The following is a 20961-nucleotide window of genomic DNA, read 5'->3' on the forward strand; positions in this document are numbered from 1 at the left end:
CCTCTTCTCATATCAAGCAACGCATCCATTATTCACACGGCCCAGACCCTGTTTAACCTCCTATTGATGCCCTCGTAAATGTATTTGTGGATGCGTTTTGGATGTTTATGTTGTTGCTCCTCTTAATATGAACTCCTTCACTGCCGTTCCAGTTCAAATGGATTTTTGACTTCTGTGGCAGCCAATGGCACTGCGAGACCAGTTAAAAAAAAATGTTATATATATAAATAAAGTTTTGACGTCTATGGCCGTCATGTAAATTTGCTTTTGCATATTATTAGACAAGTCCGTTTTTGTTTACGTGTGGAAAATAATGATCTTTCAGATGATGACAAGTACAGTCTGACGCCTTGCAAAAGGAATAAGTGAATGAAAAACGTGCGTGGTTCGCCCCATAATGTTGTTAAACAAACATTTCTGTGACCCCCTCGTCCAACCTAAAGTGACATCATATCCCTGAATGTGACATAAAGTGCCTGGTGTGTTGAAAATATTATACAGCACAATCGTGTCTTCAGCAAGTCCCCTTTTAATGCTTTCAAAATGGAGGTTCTCAAACTGGGGTCCGTGAGCCATAGCTTAGCGGTCTGGGGAATAATACGCAATACATTTTTGTATTATTTTTTTAAAGTGAGTACTCGTGAGGACTGAGCGATGAAGTGAGACAATAAAACAAACATAAGCCAATTCAAATCTCTGATAATGATTTTGAAGATTCAAATAGGCCAACTTGATCAAGTGGTGGTAAGTGGGTGAACCACAGGTGTCCATCTTAAGGCCACTTTCTTGCTTTCTTGCATAATTTCATTTTTTCTTTCCTTTCCGTACAGACACGACAAGTGTCTCCTCACCAAATCTCACATCAACTCAACACAATCGTATTCCGAAAGTGTTTATTGTACATGACTATTATTAACAATTGCCTCTGAATTTCATTATATATTTAAGTAATACATTGAATTTCAGATCAAATGATTTAGGTTGAAAGATTAAATTAAATGTATTATTATTGAAGATTAATAATTGATTTGTTTGTCAATTTTTTTTAGTGATTTATCGACAAATGAAACCTTCCGTTAAATTAAATTGGAAAATCATGCAGAAAATTCACAAATATCAAATGATTATGGATTGATTTGGATTGTTGGAAAATTGGCAAAAATGTTGATCGTTGTTTTCCAAAGTATGTCAGATGTCTTACTTTGATTCAATAGAGAGATGATCCATCTTCTTTCATGGAAAACTACATAAGTCAGAGATAATAGACTGTTGAGAGGCGATTAACCGATTATCAAAGTAGTTGTCGATGAGCCTACTTTGATAATGGATTGTAGTCGTAGATTAGTCTTAATTGCCACGCCTATATTTGAAAGGTTTAGGAATAATAATTTGGGTTTTTCCCTGGACCCCCAAAGTTTGCCAACCCCCAGAAGAAGTGCAATAAAATGAAGCAAACTGGAGCAGATAATCCCGCATATCAGAAGTGAAGAGCTGCCTTCATGAAAAAGTGCGTCATAATCAGCCCAGGTGTTTTCTTGAAGTCAGTGCACGGCCGAGTACTTCATGCGCTTCTGCTTCTGTCGCTGGTTGCAGAACCAAACGCGCACCACGTTCTTTTTCAGGTCCAGCTTCTCGGCGATGGCGGCGATCTTCTCCGACGACGGCCTGGGCTGGATGGCGAAGTAGGCCTCCAGGGAGCGCTTCTCCGGGGCGGCGATGGACGTGCGCCTGCGCCGCCGGGCGTCGTCCGCGCCGCCGCAGCCCGCGCCGAGCAGCTCCGGCGCGGCGGCGCTCCTGTCCCGGTGCGCCGCCTCCGCCTCCTCCAGCCAAGCGTGCAGCACGGGCTTGAGCGCGATCATGTTGTTGTGCGACAGGGTGAGTGACTCGAACCTGCAGATGGTGCTCTGGCTCAGCGAGCCCACGCCAGGGATCTTGAGGTCGGCCAGGGCTGAGCCCACGTCCGCCTGGGTCACGCCCAGTTTGATGCGCCGCTGCTTGAAACGCTCGGCGAAGGCTTCCAGCTCGCGCGGGTCCGACTCCACGTCGCCGTGCGCCGGGTGCGAGTGCGGGTGGCCCATGGCCGCCATGGCCTGGTGCAGCTGGCCCATGGTCTGGAAGTGGTGGTGATGGTGGTGGTGAGGGTGCTGGTGGTGGTGCGTCACGACGCCCGGCTCGGGCGCGCCCATCCCGCTCACACCCAGGCTGCTGGAGAGGTGCTCCAGAAGGTCCCCGGCCTCCAGGGGAAGTCCCAGCTGCTGGCTCTGGAAGTTGTGGTGATGGTGCGAGGCGATGATGGCCGAGACGCTGGAGGACGAAGAGGGGGAGGCGGCGGCGGCGGTGCAGGAGGCCACGCCGCTCATGGTATGGAAGCTGGCGTCTCTCCGTGCCTGGGAGATGAGGATGCTGTCAGCCGCCGCCTGCAGAGCCTCCGCCCGAGCCAGCAGGCTCTCCTCCGCGCCGCCCCCCAATATATTGGCCTGGAGCTGCCGGCATGGTGGGGGAGTCAGTGGGGAATTGTGTCGGAGAGGAGGGTCATAAAGATTCACATGGATGCCAGGGGAAGGGAGGGAGGGAGGGAGGGAGGGAGGAGGAACAAAGTCATGTCAAATCACATTTACACATTTTTCCCTCTGTGATTACTCTCTCCCCCACCGACCCGTCTACCCCCCTTTCCCGTCCCGTTGTCGGACCTACCTGGGACCCTTGCGCGCACACTCTGCGCATGCCCTCGTGAAGGCCAAAGTGCTGCTTGCCGTCCATGCTCATCATCATCATCTTTTCGCCTTCTTCCTCACTCGTCTTCTCTCCCCAGGTTGTCCCGCTCTGGACTGAGCGTGTCTCTTTGCACACCCCCCCCCCCCCCCGCCCCCCACCTCCCTCCTCTTGCACTTTACTCAGCTACGGTTTACTCAGCTACGGTTACAACAGGTGGACCAGTCTGCGCATGCTCGACAACAGCATGTGCACTGCTTGATGGCTAATGAAGTTGAATGGTGGATGTGAAAAGTCTGCACACCCCTATTCAATTGGCAGAATAAAAAAAATATATATAATAATAATAATAATAATAATGAGACCAAAATTCATAATTTCAAGACTTCTTGTGCAACCCCATTTTTTCTATCCATCCATTTTTCATATCCTCATGAGGTAAAGCATTCATTCACTCTTACTAATTATTATTATTGTTATTATTATCATCATTATGACAATGCCAGTGATGCTTCACGGGGAGCTCGGTGACTTGGAGAGCAGCTTGATGAGCTGTCCATGGTGCTGAAAGTCTTCACGCGGCACCTTTGTCATTATCTAACAATCTCTTGAAAATGATGACTTCTGTAATATTACAACCTTCCTCTGAACAAATATACAACTTTTCCTCCCGAAAAAATCGTTTTATTCTCATAAGATTATGACTTTAATTTTCATATCACCCCCCCCCCCCCCCCCCCCCCCCCCAGCTTTTCAGGATTTGCCCTAATAAGTCTTCATAGAAAGCTTCTTGGATCCCTCTCACGTGAATGAACCCCATCTGCAATGGTCAAAGTATGGCGCAGGCTCCCTCTAGTGGCATGTGAAAGCATCACTGAATTTAAATGTTCCCATTGTGTATGTTACAGTGGCTTACAGTAAATACTTGAAGTACAATTTTGTTTTTTTTAGTACGTAATATTAAAGTACAAACCGCTATCAGTATTTTTTCAGAGCCACTTGGTTTAAAAAGTGCGAATCCCTGAAGTATGTTTGAGTCCATCTGATGCCGCCGCTCACATGTCCGCTTCTTTCATCTTGTCAATAATGCAACAAGCAGCATGGCGGCCAGGTTGGCATCCATTACCACACTAGGGATAAAATTCATGACACTGGTGGCAAGAGGCGGACAACCACACTTACTGTAACAGGGTTTTGGATATTCCGTTGTCCCAGGGGGCGTGGTTGACCCCTACCCAATCACCCTTTTAATGCCACGGGCCGTAAAATGGATGCCACAGTTGACATTTAGTATCGGAGGACGGACTACAATCTACGAGTGCTGATCTCCTCCTCCAGTGCTCTACTGAGACACACACAAGCTGCCAAGCGCCATTTGACTGTGAATAAAGCATGAACTCCCGCTTTTCTCACCCTCACTATTAGGCACCAGGGTCATTCATTATTGACTGCTCATTGTTTGGGAGCTGTCATGGCGTGTTGTGTGGCTTTTGGGTCTTGTTCCTGATGACTACTGCAACTCCAAAGTAAACATTTACATGGAACTGTGCTCAGTTTGGACAATTTCACATAGGGGTGCACTCACCTTTGTTGTCAGGGGTTTAGCTGCTCATGGCATAATTTTGAGGTAACAATAAATTTAGCTGACTGCTTTTCGTTTTCATTGTGTCAAAAAAAAAAAGATCAAAAAAGATAATTTCTTCAATGTGTTTCATGCAAATACTTCCATTTTGACTTAGTCATTGTACTAGGAAAGGTTAGTGATGGACTACATCACGGTCAGACAAATTGGGTTAGCTCACCTGTATGGTGTGATGTACAATGCCCCCCCTCCTTAAAAAGTGAGGTGCAAAATGACAAGACAACACAGCAGTTTAAGATGATATTTCCTGGAATGCTTTTGCTTATTTTTTTCCTCAAATTTGCCAATAGTTTTTTTCTTTCTTTTTTTTTTTAGTTATTTTTTTAACGTTTTTTTTTTTTTAGCCCAAGATCAAATTGTTTTTCTTTTTCCCCCTTTCGTTTTTTCCCCCCTGCAAGCGGCCCATTCCTTTCTTTATTGGCAAAAGCAAACATGCTCTTGAATTAGAAAACCATCTTTTTACAAACAAAATGACATGAAGAAAATACATCATCGTCAACCATATCCTGTAAATATAAACAGTAACAAATCCAAAACTATTATCCGATAAACTTACATTGTTTTTTTTTTTTTTTTTACACTACGGTGTATTAGCGCACACGAGTACAAAACAAAAGTGGGATAGAGATCAACTTTTCAGAATATACAAGAACCCGGATACTTTGTTCTTTCAAAACCAAATGGAAACTAATTCGGAATTCGTGAGAAAGAGAAAAGTATTCAAGGTGCAATGATGACTCCAAATGACAGTCAGTGTATTTACATGCAGGAAAAGATCAATAAATATTCTTTTGGTTTTAGTTTTTCACTACTGGAAAAAAAATGCAATCAAGTTACTCCACATCAGGGTGTGTGTAAACAGCAACTAGAATTTAATTTTGATACAGTAGAGGAGGGGGGGTGGGGTCCTCCAGGGGGCCAGATGTACTTGAACGGGACTGTATTATTTTTTTTCCTGATTAAAGTAACAGAAAAACTAAATCCAAAAAAGAAAAATCAACATTACCAATTTTTTTAAAGCGAATGTACAACATTTACACACACACACACACACACACACAAAGTAAACCTTAAAAAAAAAAAATCTGTCATAGTGCCAAAGGATGTAAGGCAAAGAAATTCTATTATTTGTTTTTCTCTCTCTTTCCCTCTCTCTAATATATAGATGCTAAAATCAAGGGTTTGATTTTTACATTCAAACATTTGTCTATGGATATTTATGAATTATTGTGTCGTCTTTCTATGAGAAGCCGAGGTTAGGAATGAAAGATGTAATATTTACAGTAAATGATTACACGATGAAGTCCACCAAGGGTCTTAATGAATTCATAAAATAGAGAAAATATATTTTAGAAGCATTTGTGGGTTCAATGTTTTTTTTTTAGAATTTCCAAATCAAATAGCTGGCGCCCTATTGGTGCAGTACACCTTGGAGGACTGCAGGGGATGCTGCAACAGTGACTTGAATGAGCGAGTGTCTGAGCCATCCAAATAAAAAAGCAGGTAAGAGTTGAAGGAATAAATTAAACTGGGTGTTTGAACAGAGACCACATTGTCTCCTTTAAAAAAAAACTTAAATACAGTAATGTATAAAAATAGCTTTTCACAGTAGACGCAAATGTTGTGCATTACCAAACGTTAAAGTAAGCACACTTCATCTCCGAGATGATCTCGAACAACCGAACCTTCCTCAGCTCAAGTGAGATTGTTTTGTTGACTGGAGGGAAGCCTCCAAAAACCAAACGCTTTACTTCCGGTAGTCTTAAAATGACTGTTGAAAATACTTGGAAGGGGGGTGGGGGGAGGGGGGTCCGTTTTGGGTTATCTGCACTTTTGTCGCTGTGGTGAGGACGCCTTCATCGTCTCCAAGATCTGCTTTCGTACTTGTCATCTTCGTCGTCGTCCTCTTCCTCTTCTTCCTCCTCGCCAGGCAGATAAGAGCGAGCCTCCTTCTGCTGATAAAACCAAAGCATGTCAGTACTTGCTCCCAAATTGGACCACATGGCGGTCGCGATTGGCAATTCAATTTTCTGCATTCAGCAGCTTTAACTTCAAACAAAAACAGAATTAACTGGAAAAGTAAATCAAGCGTTCCCAAAGTTTTAAATACGGGCCGACAGATTTTTCAAAAAAGAAATGCCGATGCCGATATGTCTCTATCCCTTCAATGGAGCAACTTAAAAGTTAACCGTCGTCTCACTCCCCGCACAAATTACGTTTGAACTTTGCTTTCCTGGAAGGAACGACGCCTCCCCATGTACATGACCTCACAAAGTGCTCCCTAAGGTGACGAGTGTGGCCTCAAAATCATTCGGGAGAGGATTCCTCCTGACAGCCCTGTCGCTTCCCTCACGAGGTCAAAGACGCTCTTTAGCTGCGAGCCGCTACACTCTGAGCTTGAAAAATTCAAGAGCGCCCTGCTACAACTCAAACGTCCCAAAGTTGCACTCACTTCACTTCAAACGTTGCAAAGCACTATGGAGGACCAAAACTAAAAATAAATAAATGAATGAATAAAAGTGTGGGGATAAATAATTGAAAAATACAAAAAATAAACATAAATGGAAAACACTCTTATATAAATATATATTAGAGGCGTCAGTCGATTACATTTTTTAATCGTAATTAATCGCATGACATCAATAATTAATTGCCGATTAATCGCACATTAATATCTCAATTTAAATCTAAATTTACAATAAAATGTAAATTTTTCCAAATTTAAATAGGGTTACATTTTTTAGTCATTGATACAGTAATTTCATAAAAATTCAATAAAAAAATAAAAAATCTAAAATATGTACTGTAAAAAAAAACAGTTCAGTGCATTTTTCTTTTCATATTAAGAGCAGACACATTTTTAACTTGTGAAATTATCCACATTTTTAAAACTGTAAAATACAACTTGACACCAGTTCCCACAAATATATGCAGTTATTTAATCTATTACTGCTAAATTGTGTTATAGTGACTCCTTTTCACGACGTTGAATGCTTTTATTTTGATACGTTCTCGGATGCGATATGTGACGCCGCTCTACTGTAAGCGAGCGCATCGACCCTTTCACTTTAACCCTTACGAGCTATTTTGTGGAGTTGCTGGGTAAAACATGCTTCACATCTAAAGATCAAGTGGCTTGGGGTCACTCCAAGTGACAAGACGGCGTCCATTCGGCTCATCTCGCCCATGGACACTTCTTGGGAGAGCTGGAGCAACGGTTAGCTTGTTGCTAACGGCTAACCGAGTGCGTTCTTTCAAAGCAGGGAACGGGTGGAAGTGCTACACAGTCCAAATGGCTCCTCCAAGCTAACATTCTGTTCCTTAAACATTGAGTTTTATAGCTTTAGTGCATTTCTCTTGGGTAGTTTTGACGTGGACGTTTCTGCTGCGTCGTGACTGGAATTCCCTTATTTGAGGCTTTCCAAATAAGGGGCGGTCGTTAATCGAGCATAAAAAAAATAATTAGTGCCGTTAAAGGCACTTTAAGTTAACGATAATTTTGACAACCATAATATATATATATATATATATATATATATAGTTATTTTTTATTTCTATTCATATTTATTTTTTATATTTAACTTTTTATATTTAACTTTGAAATTATATTTTTACATCCGTTTTTTTCTTTCTTTTCTTTTTTTCCTATTTATTTATTTATTTTTAAATTTGGCAGTTTTGGTCCTCCATACAGCATGACTTGAATGCATGTACAAGTATTGCTTTGACATCATCATAGTGTTGATGTGAATTGAGGAACCTCATTTAGACAAAAGTAGAGCTCTGCGAATAAAGCGGAAAGTTATACTGTGTTGCCGTCGTCTTTGGACTCCTCCTCCTCGGGCTCTGTGGTGACTGCGGGCGTCTTGGGCTTGTACCAGGAAATCTGCAACACGCGACCTTTGAACTTGGCTCCCTGATTGGCTGCCTAGACAAACGCGAGTGGAAAAATGAAGGTTTAGATCAAACGCTGGCGAAGTGCGGTCCACAAGCCAGGAAATCATTTGCAACCGCTCACATTCTCGGCTTCACTTCGAGTTTTGAAGGTCATGATGACACTGGTGGCGTCCTGGTCTCGCAGATCCTCCAGATCACCAAATTTCTTGGAAAAACAAAACAAAAAGACTTTGAATGTGCAACTCCCCGCAATTAACAACCTTCGTTGTGTTGCGTCCTCACCACAAAATGTGAGGTGAGCTCCTCCTTCTCCTCCTGGGTGACCCCCACGATGGAAAGCGCCCTGGGCCGGTGGTCCACCACCATGCGGTTGACGGAAGCCATGCGGCCCCTGGCCCGGGTGGCGCCCGCTTCCGCCGGCACCTTCCCCCGGCCGCGGCCCCGACACGTCGGCGATCGCAGGATGCCCAGTTGCGTTGCCTGCATGGAGGGCGACACAAAAAGACTTCAGGGCCAAGATCCAACGCCACTTTCAAGCGCTGGCCGAAGCAATCAACATTCCTCCAAACCTGCTATCGTGTTGAATCTGATAGGTAAGCAGAGCTGCGTTGAGTTAGTGTTGAAGTGTCTGAGAACCAAAACATACTTGATTGGCTAAGTTGAGTTAAGTAAGTTTGAGGGCGGATTTTACCCCAAAATCCATGAGGGTGTGTGTGTGTGTGTGTGGGTGGGGGTCGGGGCATATATTGTAATGCTCCACCCACATGCAATGACCATCATGTGTTACAAATTTAGAATCAATAGAACAAAATCTTTAGTTTTGAAGGACCCCTGGAATTTTACAAAATGGCTGCTTGCAAAACAAAATGGTGGACATCCTGTCTCTTTTAAGGGATGGCTTTTAGAGACAAAATTAGTCAAACGGACATTCAGGAGTGAATTTTCTGCTTTGTTTTATTTCTTTGTTTTACAACATTTCTGTCTTGTATATGCAGTTGACAGTTTTGGACAAGTTTGTTATCGGGCTCAAATTTTCTAGCAATCAGAAAATTGTTGTTTTTAAAGAAGCATGACAAATGGCTAAAATGGCCGCTTCAAAACAAAATGGCATTTTTTTTCAGATATGGATTTTTGGGACTTTGTTAGTCCTGTCTAGTCATACTTGCGCCGTGTGAGAAAAAGTGCCTACGGAACATCCCTAATATTTTTGATCAACGTATCCCTTTGGAGAACCCGACTTTGAGAAACTCTTCTTCTTGGCTCCTATCTCACGTGCGTTAAGTTTACTTGCTCACCTCTCGGAAACCTTTGCTTCCATTTGCTCCTCCACTTTGACTGATTTCTGTAGCCGACGGCGGCTTCAACTTTAATGAGATGGCCTCCATCGGTGCGAGAGGGCCTTGAGTGTCTGATTGGGCTTCGTTAGCATTTAGCTCTTCCTCTGGGCTTGCTAAAGTGGCTGCGCTTTTAATGTGCTCGGGTTGAGGGAGGGCTATGCATTTTTTAACCACTAGCTAATTTAGAACCCACACGGGAAGGAGTGGGGGAGACATGTTGGGAAGGGTGTTACTATCAAAAGCCGCGTTCCTGTTGGACGCATGTTGTGACACAACAAGCCTCGCCTCTCGTCTGTGTTGTGTTTGAGCGGGACGGCGCATGTTGAGATGACTACGCAAGTGCTTCCTTAAGAGCAAACATTTTCCCAATCAGGCCAGGGACCATTTTAGTCAGGGACCATTATGGCTGAACTTCTTCAAACCTCATTTATTACTCCCACTGACTGTTAAATAGAGTGCAGTTCTTTGTTCTTTATTTTTGTTTTGGATTTTCGACTTCGACCTAAGAAGTGATAATTGACAGTTGAAATTGTCAATCAAAACGAGCTGAAACTTGAAGGTGATCTTTTAACATGTGGAAAAGAATCCCAAAAAACTAATTGTAGCGCCATCCTAGTGGAGAACGAGCACTGCAGAGCCACCCTCCAAGATCTGGAACCTTGGCACTAAAGACTAGGGTTGGGTTTAAAACAATAAAAAATAAAATAATGGATATCGAATCGATTTCCTTTTTATACGCCATCTCCATTCATAAAACCATGAATTGATTATTTTAACAACCAGTTCAGGGTGTACCCCGCCTACTGCCCGAAGCCAGCTGGGATAGGCTCCAGCACCCCGCGACCCTTGTGAGGACAAGTGGTTAAGAAAATGGATGGATGGATGATTAATTCAATCTCTTTCCCCATAAATTCTTTAGAAAATAGAATTTTAAAGGTCAACATTAGTTTTCCTGAAATTTACTGTTCACATGAATTGAAAAGTATTTTCTTACATTTATGAAAGACCTGACTTATTGCACTTTTAGACAATTCAGAATGTTTCCAAATTATATTTACAATTATTGAATTTCAATTATGAATATATTTTGATCTCATCCTTGCTGATTTCAATGTTAAAATTTACTCTGGGATTGAATATTAGCGGAGCTTTTATCACGTCCTTGACATTTAAGAAGAATTGACGTTATATAAAATTAACTCATTTGCTCCCAAAAACGTATAAATACGTTAAATTTTTTATAGTACAGTGCTCCCAAAGACGTATTTATACATTTGTTATGTTTTGCAAAGAGAAGGCTTTGATGCAAGAGAATGGTTGAAGAAATGGTAGTTGTTACAAAAACGGCCGGCAAGTGGCAGCAGAGTATAAGGGATCAACCAGGGCCATGTTGAAAAAAAGCTAATTTTCCCACAGTTTTAAACAGATTTGAGAATAATGATGAAACTTAGCTACAGTAATTTCCGTACTATAAGCCGCTACTTTTTTTCACTTGCATTCAACCCTGCGGCTAATACAAAGGTGCGGCTTATCCATCAGATCACAAGGGGGCGCAAGAGCGTCAGGCAGAGCAAAACAAACCACGCGAGCCCAAATACAGTAGGAGAAAGAAAAAGAGCAAGACAATTTGCCCCCTCAAAGAAAAGAAAGTAGCAGGACCATTAAAACACCTGCGGCTTATATGTGTAACAAACTCAAGTATTCCCCATATTTAGCTAGCTCGGCTTATAGTCAAGTGCGTTTTATAGTCCAGAAATTACTGTATAATCTAATGCTAATTGCTGCTAAATGGAAACAAATAGAAATATATTTTTTTCCCTGATGAAAGAAGAGACGGTAATCTTTCTTTTGGTAGGTTCCAGGGTTTTAGAGCAATAGAACACAATATCCTGTGGGTCTTGCAAAAAGCAGTCAAAATCCAGTAAAACAGCCAGGAGCGAAGGGGGTTGCTTCAGTGAAAATGGCTGGGAGTGAATGAGTTAATCAATATCAGATTGAAGTGAATCAAATTGGAAAAAAATCCAAATCAAATCAAACTGAACTCTAGAAATCGAATCGATTAAGGAAATTAGAATCGATACCCAGCCCTACTGCAGACCCGTTCTTTCAAAGACGGTGAACCTTAGCAAAGTGCTAACCCCAAGCAGGCACTCTCGTGACGGCAGCTTCAACTGAATTGCGGCCGTGGGTAAAACCAAGTAAGCAGAAATTGGTTCCGAAAAACCTGCGGTGCAGTTTTACCTCCTTCTGGAGCAGGCCCAGTTTTCTCTTGAGATCTGTCGTGTCTTCTCCGGAGCTCATCTTCTTATGGAAGTCCAACTCAGCATCCAGCAGCTCCTTCTGGGCCTGCACGTGCGAATTGAAAAGTGGCTTTAACTTGAAGCTGTGCTATGTTAGCATGTTTCCGTTTTGCTACATCAGCGACTATTTGGAGGGTTTCATTTTCCCAGACTACGAAAGCTTTAACACTCACGTCGGTCTTGGTCTTGGGCTGGTTGTGATTGGCTTTGGAGACCTGGGAGGCGGGATTCATTTCATTCTGGAGCTGGGCAATCTTTTCTGTCAGCTCCTTCAGCGTCTTCATGACGTTGGCTCGCTCTTCCGGTTTCATCCCGCGGTTCTTCTCCAGGCGGTTGATCAGCGCCTGATAAGAAATGGAAGTAACGCGTGTCGCATTTTTGTTCATATATTTCTGCTACATTAGCATGCCTCAGTTTGCAAAAAATAACTAAATCAATAGTTGGTTCGAAGTGAACAGACCAATCAACTTCTGATGTGGTTTGCACTTGTAATTCTCACCTTCTGACACTCAATCTGCGTCTTCAACATTTCTTGCTTCTTCTTCCGCAAGTCGTGCTGTAGTTTCAACGTCTCCTGAATGAGAAGAAATCATTCAACTGGGAAAGCGAATTGCAGCATTTGACATCCAACGGCCTCGCCGCCATCCCGTCAACCCTGGTACGAAAAAATGAAGCAACATGCCTGTTTCTTCTTTAGGGCTTCTTGTGCTTCCAGCGCTTTGGCCGTTTTCCCAGGGCACTTGGAGGACGACTTCAGCGGGGCGGAAACGTAGGGGCCCTTCTGGGTGTTTGTCAGCACCGGCGCCACCCAAGTGCCGCGCACAGCAACACAATTAGGTCAGACATTGGGAGACATTGTGCATTGCAAACTAGACTCTACTTCTAAATGCGGCTTGCGACAAACTTTTCAATGCATACAAATGATTATTGTTGACTTTCAGATTTTGGACTTGAACTGTAAGTGGCAAACACTGCATATATTCATATACTGCTTATACATTATTAGGGCTATCAGTAGATTACAATTATCGTAATTAATCACACGATTTCCATAGTTAACCTCGCTATTACTCGTAATTGAATCGCACGTTATATCTGTTCTAAGTGTACAATAAAATATTTCTTCAAGTTTTTCATACGCTTAAAATTGACAAATATGGTTAGCAAACACAAATGTGGTAGTTCTTTGATAGTCATTTTATAGTAACTAATTAATTCATTACAAGTTATTTGAAGTTAAAAAGATAACAGCTAAAAGGAGTGTGAAACATTGAGTCATAGATTTGTGTTGAATTCATTTTCTGCTACTAGGTGGCATTAATGTTTCATGTTGGACGTTGATGACAGGAACATTTATATACATTTTTTGTTTCAAATAGCTGGTATTTGGAACATGAAGCAACTCCAGGCCACTTTGTTCATTGTAAATTACTGTACGAGTCGCCAGTCCCCACAAATACAACTATTTTTAATCACATTCATTCTTCCTACATTGTGTTATAGTGACTCTTTAGCACAACGAAAAACAAAACAATTTCAATGCCACTCCACATCATATTTGTTGCTTCTTAATGTCATCTAAGGCCTTCATTTGACCAAATACCATTTCATGCTTTTTATTTTTTTTATAATGACTCCATTACTGGGCCTTCGTTACCTGAGCGGCGACGGCCAACTGGTTCGCTGGGCCCTGCTCCAGCTGGTGAATGGTCGGCATGTTGGACTTGCGATGCCAGCGCATGTTGATGAAGCGGTTGTTGAGAACCGCCTCCACGCAGTACATGGCCCGACAGGCTTCTTCGTTGGATGTGAACTGGATTAACGCCACCTCTGGATCGCCGCCAAACACCACCTGGATGGATGAAATCAATGTACAAATCAGGGAGGGGTTTTTGGCCTTGGAGGAGGTATGCTCTCTATTTGAGTTTATTTTTATTTTTATGCGGATCCAAAATCTCACTCTCCTGCTTCAAACGTTACCTGGATGTTGACGATGGTTCCGAACTTGCTGAAGTGCTCATTGAGCTTGGTGATGGTGTTGAGCTCGGGCGGGATGTTGCGCACCTCCAGCTTGGTGTTCACGTGGAAGTTCCTCTTCGGGAAACCGCCCTTGTTGTTGAAGTTGGGTCTAGAGCTGTCAAAATTAATCGATGAATCGACAAGTAATTGACTATCAAATTAATCGACAACTATTTAAATTATTGTGTAATCGTTTGGCATCATTTTTCTATTTTAAACGGTCCAAATCCTCTGATTTCAGCATATTAACAATATAGGACATTTGCAAACATCTGTTTTTACTTTGGAAAACAAAGACTGAACCGGTAACATAGTACAACATCAATCCCCCTGGTTTTTATTCACTATACGAATATGAAGTACGAAATAAACACCAATCACTGGTTAATAAACAGTAATCTGGAAAAATAAAAATGGCTTTATTAATATAGTTTAATACAAAATTAAAATGAATCAAATTAGTTGATTAATCAATTGAATAATCGATTAAAAAAATATTCGATAGTAACGGCACTAGTTTGGTCTGAAACCATATGAAGGCCCACAAATAAGCATCAAGTGAAGGCCTGATGACTGCCATCAAAGTTTTCAAAAATAATAGCGACATTTACCATTATTGCTTGATAATCGCGGTAAGCCGTCGCCTTTTGCATAAAAAGCTTAAACTTACAGGAAGGCAAAAGACAAGACTTTTCTTACTTTTGCATCCAAGGTTTTTTAGCCAAGGATCCCTCAGCCAACATACAGCCCAGGGGTCTCTTCCTGTTGTGCTGCTCGGAGTTGAAACAGGACATGTTGCTTCCCGGTGTGCTGGCGGGCGTGGCGGGCTCTGTTTGGATCACAATATTGGCAGCTAAAGGGGAAAAACAAGCAGAATCTTTAACATTGGGCGTGTTCTATTGTGAAGGGCGGACGGACGATTTGAACACTGAGAATGTCAAATATTACTCGGCACCTCTGGAGCCTTGTCCCTCATTGGACGTGAGGCCGATGAGGTTGGAGCGCTGCGTCTGTACTCGGGGAATGAATTGGCGATACTGGTTACGACCCGCTCCGGTCAGCCCGGGCGATTCCGGGTTGTAGGCCTCGGGATCATAGTTATCTGACAACACAAAAAGGTGCTTTGAAATACCACAAAGAGATTCGACGCATTTCTCTCATCCAGGAGAATTCCACGCAGAAGAGATTCAAACCTGTAACCTTCCAATTAGGAGGCAAACGTGGTCATGCATTTACATTGTCATTTCAATCAAACTCGACATCACGAATAGGATGCTGACAAACAACCATGGCATGGCTGTCCAATGAAAAGCTCTCTAAATTTGGTGACATTAAATTAAAAAAATTGTTACACATAAGAAAAAAAACTCCAACTTCCAGATGCGTGCCTTTCATTGGACAGTACCAAAATGATGAAATTGATGAATTGACTTATTTATGAAAAGAGACAGCAGGGAGAACACAATTGACAGAAACCAAAAACTATGTACAAAAATAAAGTAGCACTGCCCCTTTCAGGTCAACAGGCGACACTGCAGCTTGCTGAAGACAAAACAACCAAAAACAAAAATCATGGTGAAAAAACCCCAAACAGAAATACAACCATAAATGAAGACAAGTGGCTGGCTGAAAATTGGACGGGCAGAAAGGGATGAAAGGTGAAATCCCGTGACAAGCTTCTGATCTGCTTACATTCAGACGGCATATATCGGGGACGGAGCGACACCGACGAGGACGAGGGCGGTGGCGGCGGAGGAGGCAGAGGAAGAGGAGGCGGCAGCCTCACGCCAGGCGGCCCCACGGCAGGCGACGACGTGATCGCCGACTGGTGGTTGGGGGCTTCCATCCCACTGGTTGCGATCAGTGGAGGGGGTCCTGATGGAGACACAAGCCCAAGCTGATGTCTCACAACAGCCAGGCCTTCGCTCATCGCCGGGCGTGAGCGGTTCATTCACACACTCGCGGAAATACAGGGAACAAACTACGGCTTCTGCTATTGTGCGCACAACAAACCCATACACTCACAACTAAATACTTCTCATAAATCACAACATAACCCCTCCTGAACTAGACTGTATTGTAGAATTGACCACCACGCAAAGTGCCTCCAAAACAACATCACACTGACCAGTCAAGGAGAAGACGCCAGGTGGCGGCGGCTGGCCGTAGGGCGGCGGCGGTATCCTGAGCGAGGGGGGCGGCTCGGTGATGGGCGGCGGTTTGGGCAGGCCGCCGGGCGGGATGACGGGCGGCGGCGGGAAAGGGATGATGTTGGGAAGATTGACGTCATCCACGATGAGCGGGTCGTTGCCGTGGTCGAACGGGCACAGGTCGCCGCGGACGCAAAATCCTTTTTCTGCATTGCGGGAGAAAAGAAAAAAATCGGTTGACGTCTACAAAAATCTGTGAATGCCGTCTTGGTGTATAGGAACAAGTTGAAGTAAGTTGAGGAGCTCCAATAGACTAAAAATTGTGTTTGGCCACCATCTTGTTTTAAAGGAACTATCAGTTCCACTGGGGGGGGGGGGGGGGGGATCGGGCTATGCCACCATTTTGGTGAAAGGAACTAGGATGAAGTGAGTTGAGGAGTTTCATTACGATAAAAATTATGCTTCGACAACATCTTGTGGCATTTAAACCTTTTTTGTAGGGTGTCAATTACTTTTGGTTATTTCGGTCTTGATCTCCTGCTAAAGGCCGATTTCACTGTACTTGTACACTGTACTGAACAAGATTTGCCCTCATGGTGGCTGCTTATGATTCGGAGAGGCTAAGCCAGACAGTATTTACTGCACGGAACCGTTCCCTCGTGGCTGACGACTGTGACAGTGACACCAGCAGCGGCCTTCAGGGGCGTTGGATATTTTAACTCTGCTTACCTCTGGAGAGGTGTGTTTGAACCTTCCCCCCACTGGGGACGATAGCCCAAGTGATCAACATTAGTGATCATTAGTCATGAAAACACGAGCAGCAATAAGCCCTATGGGAAAACTACAATCGTGTCATTAGAAAGAAAGAAAAATAATAAACGCTTATGCATGTACTACAGTCAACGCATTGAAAATATTGACCAGTGGGCACACTAGGGGTCTCATTAGGGATAGATAGGGCTTTTATTTGGGCAAGTGAATTTAGCCCCCGGAAAAAGACTACCGGTACTACAAATATACAATTTTTTTCTGTCCTTACAACATATTATAACAAATAAGTATTTGCCCTGAATGCATTGTTGTAAAGACTTCCAATACAAAAAACATTTTGTTTTTGTATACTTAATAAAATAATGTATTAAATTATATATTATTAAGTGAGCACTTCTCCTTTTCTGAGAAAATCCATCCCACCTCACAGGTGTGCCATATCAAGATGCTAATTAGACACCATGATTAGGGCACAGGTGTCCCTTAGATTACCCACAATAATCTCATAAAAAATGGGAGCAAAAACTAAAGTATTGTGTTTATAATTTTGTTGAGTATATATATGTTTGACATTTCATGTTTTGTATTTTTTTTAAAACAGCAAGTTGGATACAGTACATAGTACTATAGTTCAGATTTTTGGGGGTCTCTTATAAAGGGTTTCTATTATTTAAAAAAACAAATCTGATTAATTTGTTATCTTCATTGAAATGTTATTATTTATTTAATGTATTTATTATTTTTTGCAATATTCTATGTCTTGACCTCCACACACACCACTTGTAAAGCAGACATGGCATCGGTAGAGCTTAATAATAATAATAATAATAATAATAATAATGGCCTTATCAAGTGACGCCAACTTTTTGACAATTTTGTTTCGCCTTCCATAGTCTTAATTTGTGTGTTTAGTTTGCAGTAGACTCATATCCACAGCACACACACATTGAAAAATAAATAAAGTGTCTGATAGTGTGTCACATAGTGGCATCAGTCATAGTGCATAACTTCCACCTGTTATTGTAGAAAGAAATTTGATGTGCAACACTTGTTTTAGTTGATCATGCGATCCGGGATTAATTCAGCCATCTATTAAAGCGTTTATCACAAATGAATTTGTACGCGTATTAGCTTTCAGTTTCAATGCATTCTATAAAGTATGAGTGTGTGTTTACTTACCATCGTACCATCTGCACCGCTGCTTGCGTGACAGGTTCGTATTGCTGAAGGGCTTGCCGACGCCGTCTTGCCTGGCTTTGCCGTAGTAGCCGGACCAGCTGTCCGTGGTGCCGTCCGGCATGTGCGCGTGCGTTGCTAAGGGGACGCCGCAGGGTCCCGGCCCGCCGCTGGTGGTGGAGAAGGGGTGCAGGGGGGTGGGCAAAAGGGGCGATGTGAGCTGGGGAGGCTGCTGGGGCCTGCCCGGGGCCGACAAGTTGTAGCCGTCCGCGTCCTTCCTCTCCAACTCAAATTTTGACTTGAAGTCTGGCGGAAAGACAGAAAAGGATCACAACACAACGTAGACGATCTTGCGGCCACATCGCACCAACCGACCTTGAGGATAGTAAGGCACATTCCAGCCTGTGTTGCTAAATCCCAAATGAGGTACATGCAAAGCGGTCCACATTGTATCCTGATAACGACAATATCATCTGCTGAGCTGCGCTTGTTGTTGCTCACCTCGTCCCCTGCTCTTCCCCCGGCTGCCACTCCTGCTCCGGCTGCGGCTGTTGCTCCTCCCGCGGGAGTTCCCCCTGCGCCGCTCGTGACGCTCCCGCTCGCGGTGCGAATCGCCGCCGCCGCTGCTCTTGCCGTGACGATCAAAGTCCCGCCTCTTGCGCTCGTCCCGCCTCCTGTCGTCGCGACTCCTGCGTGGTCCCAAACGTGCAGGTTTACAAAAAGATAGATTTCATGCATGTGTTCAATTACTGACATAAATGAGGTTTTCCACGATATTGTGAGTTAAATGTTGGTTTAAAAACACACAAGCAATGCTATAGCTGTCCAATGAAAACCCACAAATACTTTTTTCCAGAATCCTATAGTTGCGTTTAAATGCCAGACATGAGAGACCCATTTTCAAAACAATAAACAAGGAGTCCTCAATAGGCAGTTTGTATAAAACCCGGATTTATATTTAGATTACTTTGACAAATGCTTGCAATTTAACCCGCGCAACTTTTTGGACATTCATGAGAAATGTTTATGCCAATCACAAGCAATTCAATTGGAGCGTTTGAGACAGGTAAGCAGGTTGTGTTGCAGAAGGCTAACAAAATGATATTCTCCACAGTTAGAAACAAAAGAGCCCATAGGAGCATAGGTTCAAGCCCTCACGCAATCATACGGCCACATAACAACAACACAATGGCAGTTCTATCAGCATTGAGATTTATTTGGAGCCCAAAAATCAAACCTGGACTCGTTGAAGTCGGAGCGGTTCCTCAGAGGACTTCTCCTCCGCCTGTTTTCTCTCTCCTCCTCTGGAGTGTCAATCTTACCAAAACAAAACCAAAATCAATGATTTCTCTCGTATGTTCAGAAAATGGACATGGAGAAACTTGATTGCTTCTTACTTCCACTGCCTCTGATTTAGCTGGAGGAATGTTAACCACTTCTTTTGGAGCTTCCTTTGCAACGGGGTTACCGTGGTAGTTCTTGCTCGTCAGACATTCAAAAAGTTTATCCACAAAGCCCACAGTCTCTGGAATCACACAAACAATAAACAAATTATGGTTAATCAATCATTACAACTCCAATGGCATATTAGAGGCAATCAATGCTGATGTGTCTTTCACAATTATCATAATCATTGTCTGTCAAATTCAACCCATAAACACACACTTGCCAACTATGTTTTTTCCAGGAGGATTCGTTACCACGGCAGTACGTTGTGGCTACAACGTGTGCCTCACAGTTCGAACATTTGCGATTTTTCTCTGACATGTTTTGTTGATAAAAGACGCGAGCGAGTATTAGGAAGTGTACCGGCAATACCTTTTTGCAGGAAGACGTCGAGCTGATCGGCACACAACGCTTTGAGCTCCTTCTCCGGTTTGTCCTTCTTCACCAGAGCCACAACATAATTGGCTAACGCAGCGGGGTCAGCATCACATCTGCGAATAAGGACATAAAACAATGTTCAAACCTTAGTTACTTTAGTGACACTATAGTAAAACTAACAAGAAAAATCCCATGTAACATTGGACTAGTTTGTCCGAATGTGATCATATTATCTATGCCAGCGACGTATAGTGGCAGATACCATAATTAGAGCAGTGTGCTGTACACATTTTTTGTGTTATTTATGTTTGGTTGGTGGCGCGTTACAACATTTTAATGTTACTAATGTTAAGTATTGCGCCGGCCATACATTCTTATGTTATGGGCTTAGCATTTTAGTTAAAAGCCTGTTTGCAAGTGATTTTGTTGTGTGTGCCTAAGGTTGTGGCAACTGAGTGGAAATCCAAACACAAGTCTGTCTGTAAACAAAAGAAGCTTTCAACACTTGATGGCAATTTATGTGTATGTCATCTTGCTATAAACAGGGTCATCTAAAGCATCCATTTCACGCGAGACATGGTAACTATGGTAACACTCGTGGCAAGTGTCCACTCTTAAACATGCTTACGCATTTTTAGATTTATAAGATTCCAAGATCCTTGAAGAATTGCAAACAGGATGGTGCATGCTGTGTTGCACTTTGTAGGAGTGCTACAGAGTAAAGTTGCCAATGAAGTTATACAATTCGAACGTCCAACCATTGCGAGGAACACAGTGAGCATGTTATTTTCCCAGTCAGCAGAGAGTCAAACAGTTTCTTCCTAGCAAGCGATCGGCCAAGGTGGTCAGTTTCTAGCAAATCCCAGCACCCCCCCTCATTGATGCTAGCACGCTAGCTCGCTACGTAGAGTGCGAGCTAAATGACATTTCCGATCAAACACTCACATTGGCTCCAGAAGTTTTGCCAACCACGACTTGAGAGCGTCCACATTCTCTATAATCATCGTGATGAGGACGATAAAGCGGTCTAAAAAATGAATCGGAGACCCGATACGACTACTTTCATCGTCTATAAAATTGGAAGCTTTCTGGGCCTTCGCTCTCACTGGCAGGTCGCGCCGACGCACTTTACG

The 20961-nt window shown here is 43.0% G+C and overlaps 2 protein-coding genes across 4 annotated transcripts; both read right to left on the reverse strand.

The window, feature by feature from the left end:
* Window positions 1-511: 511 nt before the first annotated feature.
* On the reverse strand, window positions 512-2838 carry pou4f3 (POU class 4 homeobox 3). Its single transcript, XM_086098738.1, has 2 exons — window positions 2695-2838; window positions 512-2483 (listed from the first exon to the last, which is right to left on the reverse strand). The coding sequence occupies exons 1-2, from the start codon at window positions 2773-2775 to the stop codon at window positions 1542-1544; spliced, it is 1023 nt and encodes a 340-aa protein (XP_085954864.1). The 5' UTR covers window positions 2776-2838; the 3' UTR covers window positions 512-1541.
* A 2659-nt stretch (window positions 2839-5497) lies between these two features.
* On the reverse strand, window positions 5498-20957 carry rbm27 (RNA binding motif protein 27). Of its 3 annotated transcripts, none has more exons than XM_086057677.1 (20): window positions 20774-20957; window positions 19823-19941; window positions 19402-19529; window positions 19242-19321; window positions 18506-18693; window positions 18008-18310; window positions 16036-16263; window positions 15600-15782; window positions 14863-15009; window positions 14607-14760; window positions 13869-14022; window positions 13546-13740; window positions 12571-12666; window positions 12388-12462; window positions 12062-12232; window positions 11830-11934; window positions 8534-8731; window positions 8373-8456; window positions 8163-8282; window positions 5498-6309 (listed from the first exon to the last, which is right to left on the reverse strand). In XM_086057677.1, exons 1-20 carry the CDS (start codon window positions 20830-20832, stop codon window positions 6211-6213), a joined length of 2886 nt encoding a protein of 961 aa, XP_085913803.1. In that variant the 5' UTR covers window positions 20833-20957; the 3' UTR covers window positions 5498-6210. The 3 variants fall into 3 exon arrangements, with proteins under 3 accessions (XP_085913803.1, XP_085913804.1, XP_085913802.1); XM_086057678.1 differs by having other exon boundaries at window positions 5498-6306; window positions 12571-12669; XM_086057676.1 differs by having other exon boundaries at window positions 12571-12669.
* Between the last annotated feature and the right edge of the window lie 4 nt (window positions 20958-20961).

Source organism: Leptonotus elevatus, chromosome 16 (assembly GCF_054856555.1).
Source record: "Leptonotus elevatus isolate MCC_2025b chromosome 16, RoL_Lele_1.0, whole genome shotgun sequence".
Taxonomy (NCBI): Eukaryota; Metazoa; Chordata; class Actinopteri; order Syngnathiformes; family Syngnathidae; genus Leptonotus; species Leptonotus elevatus.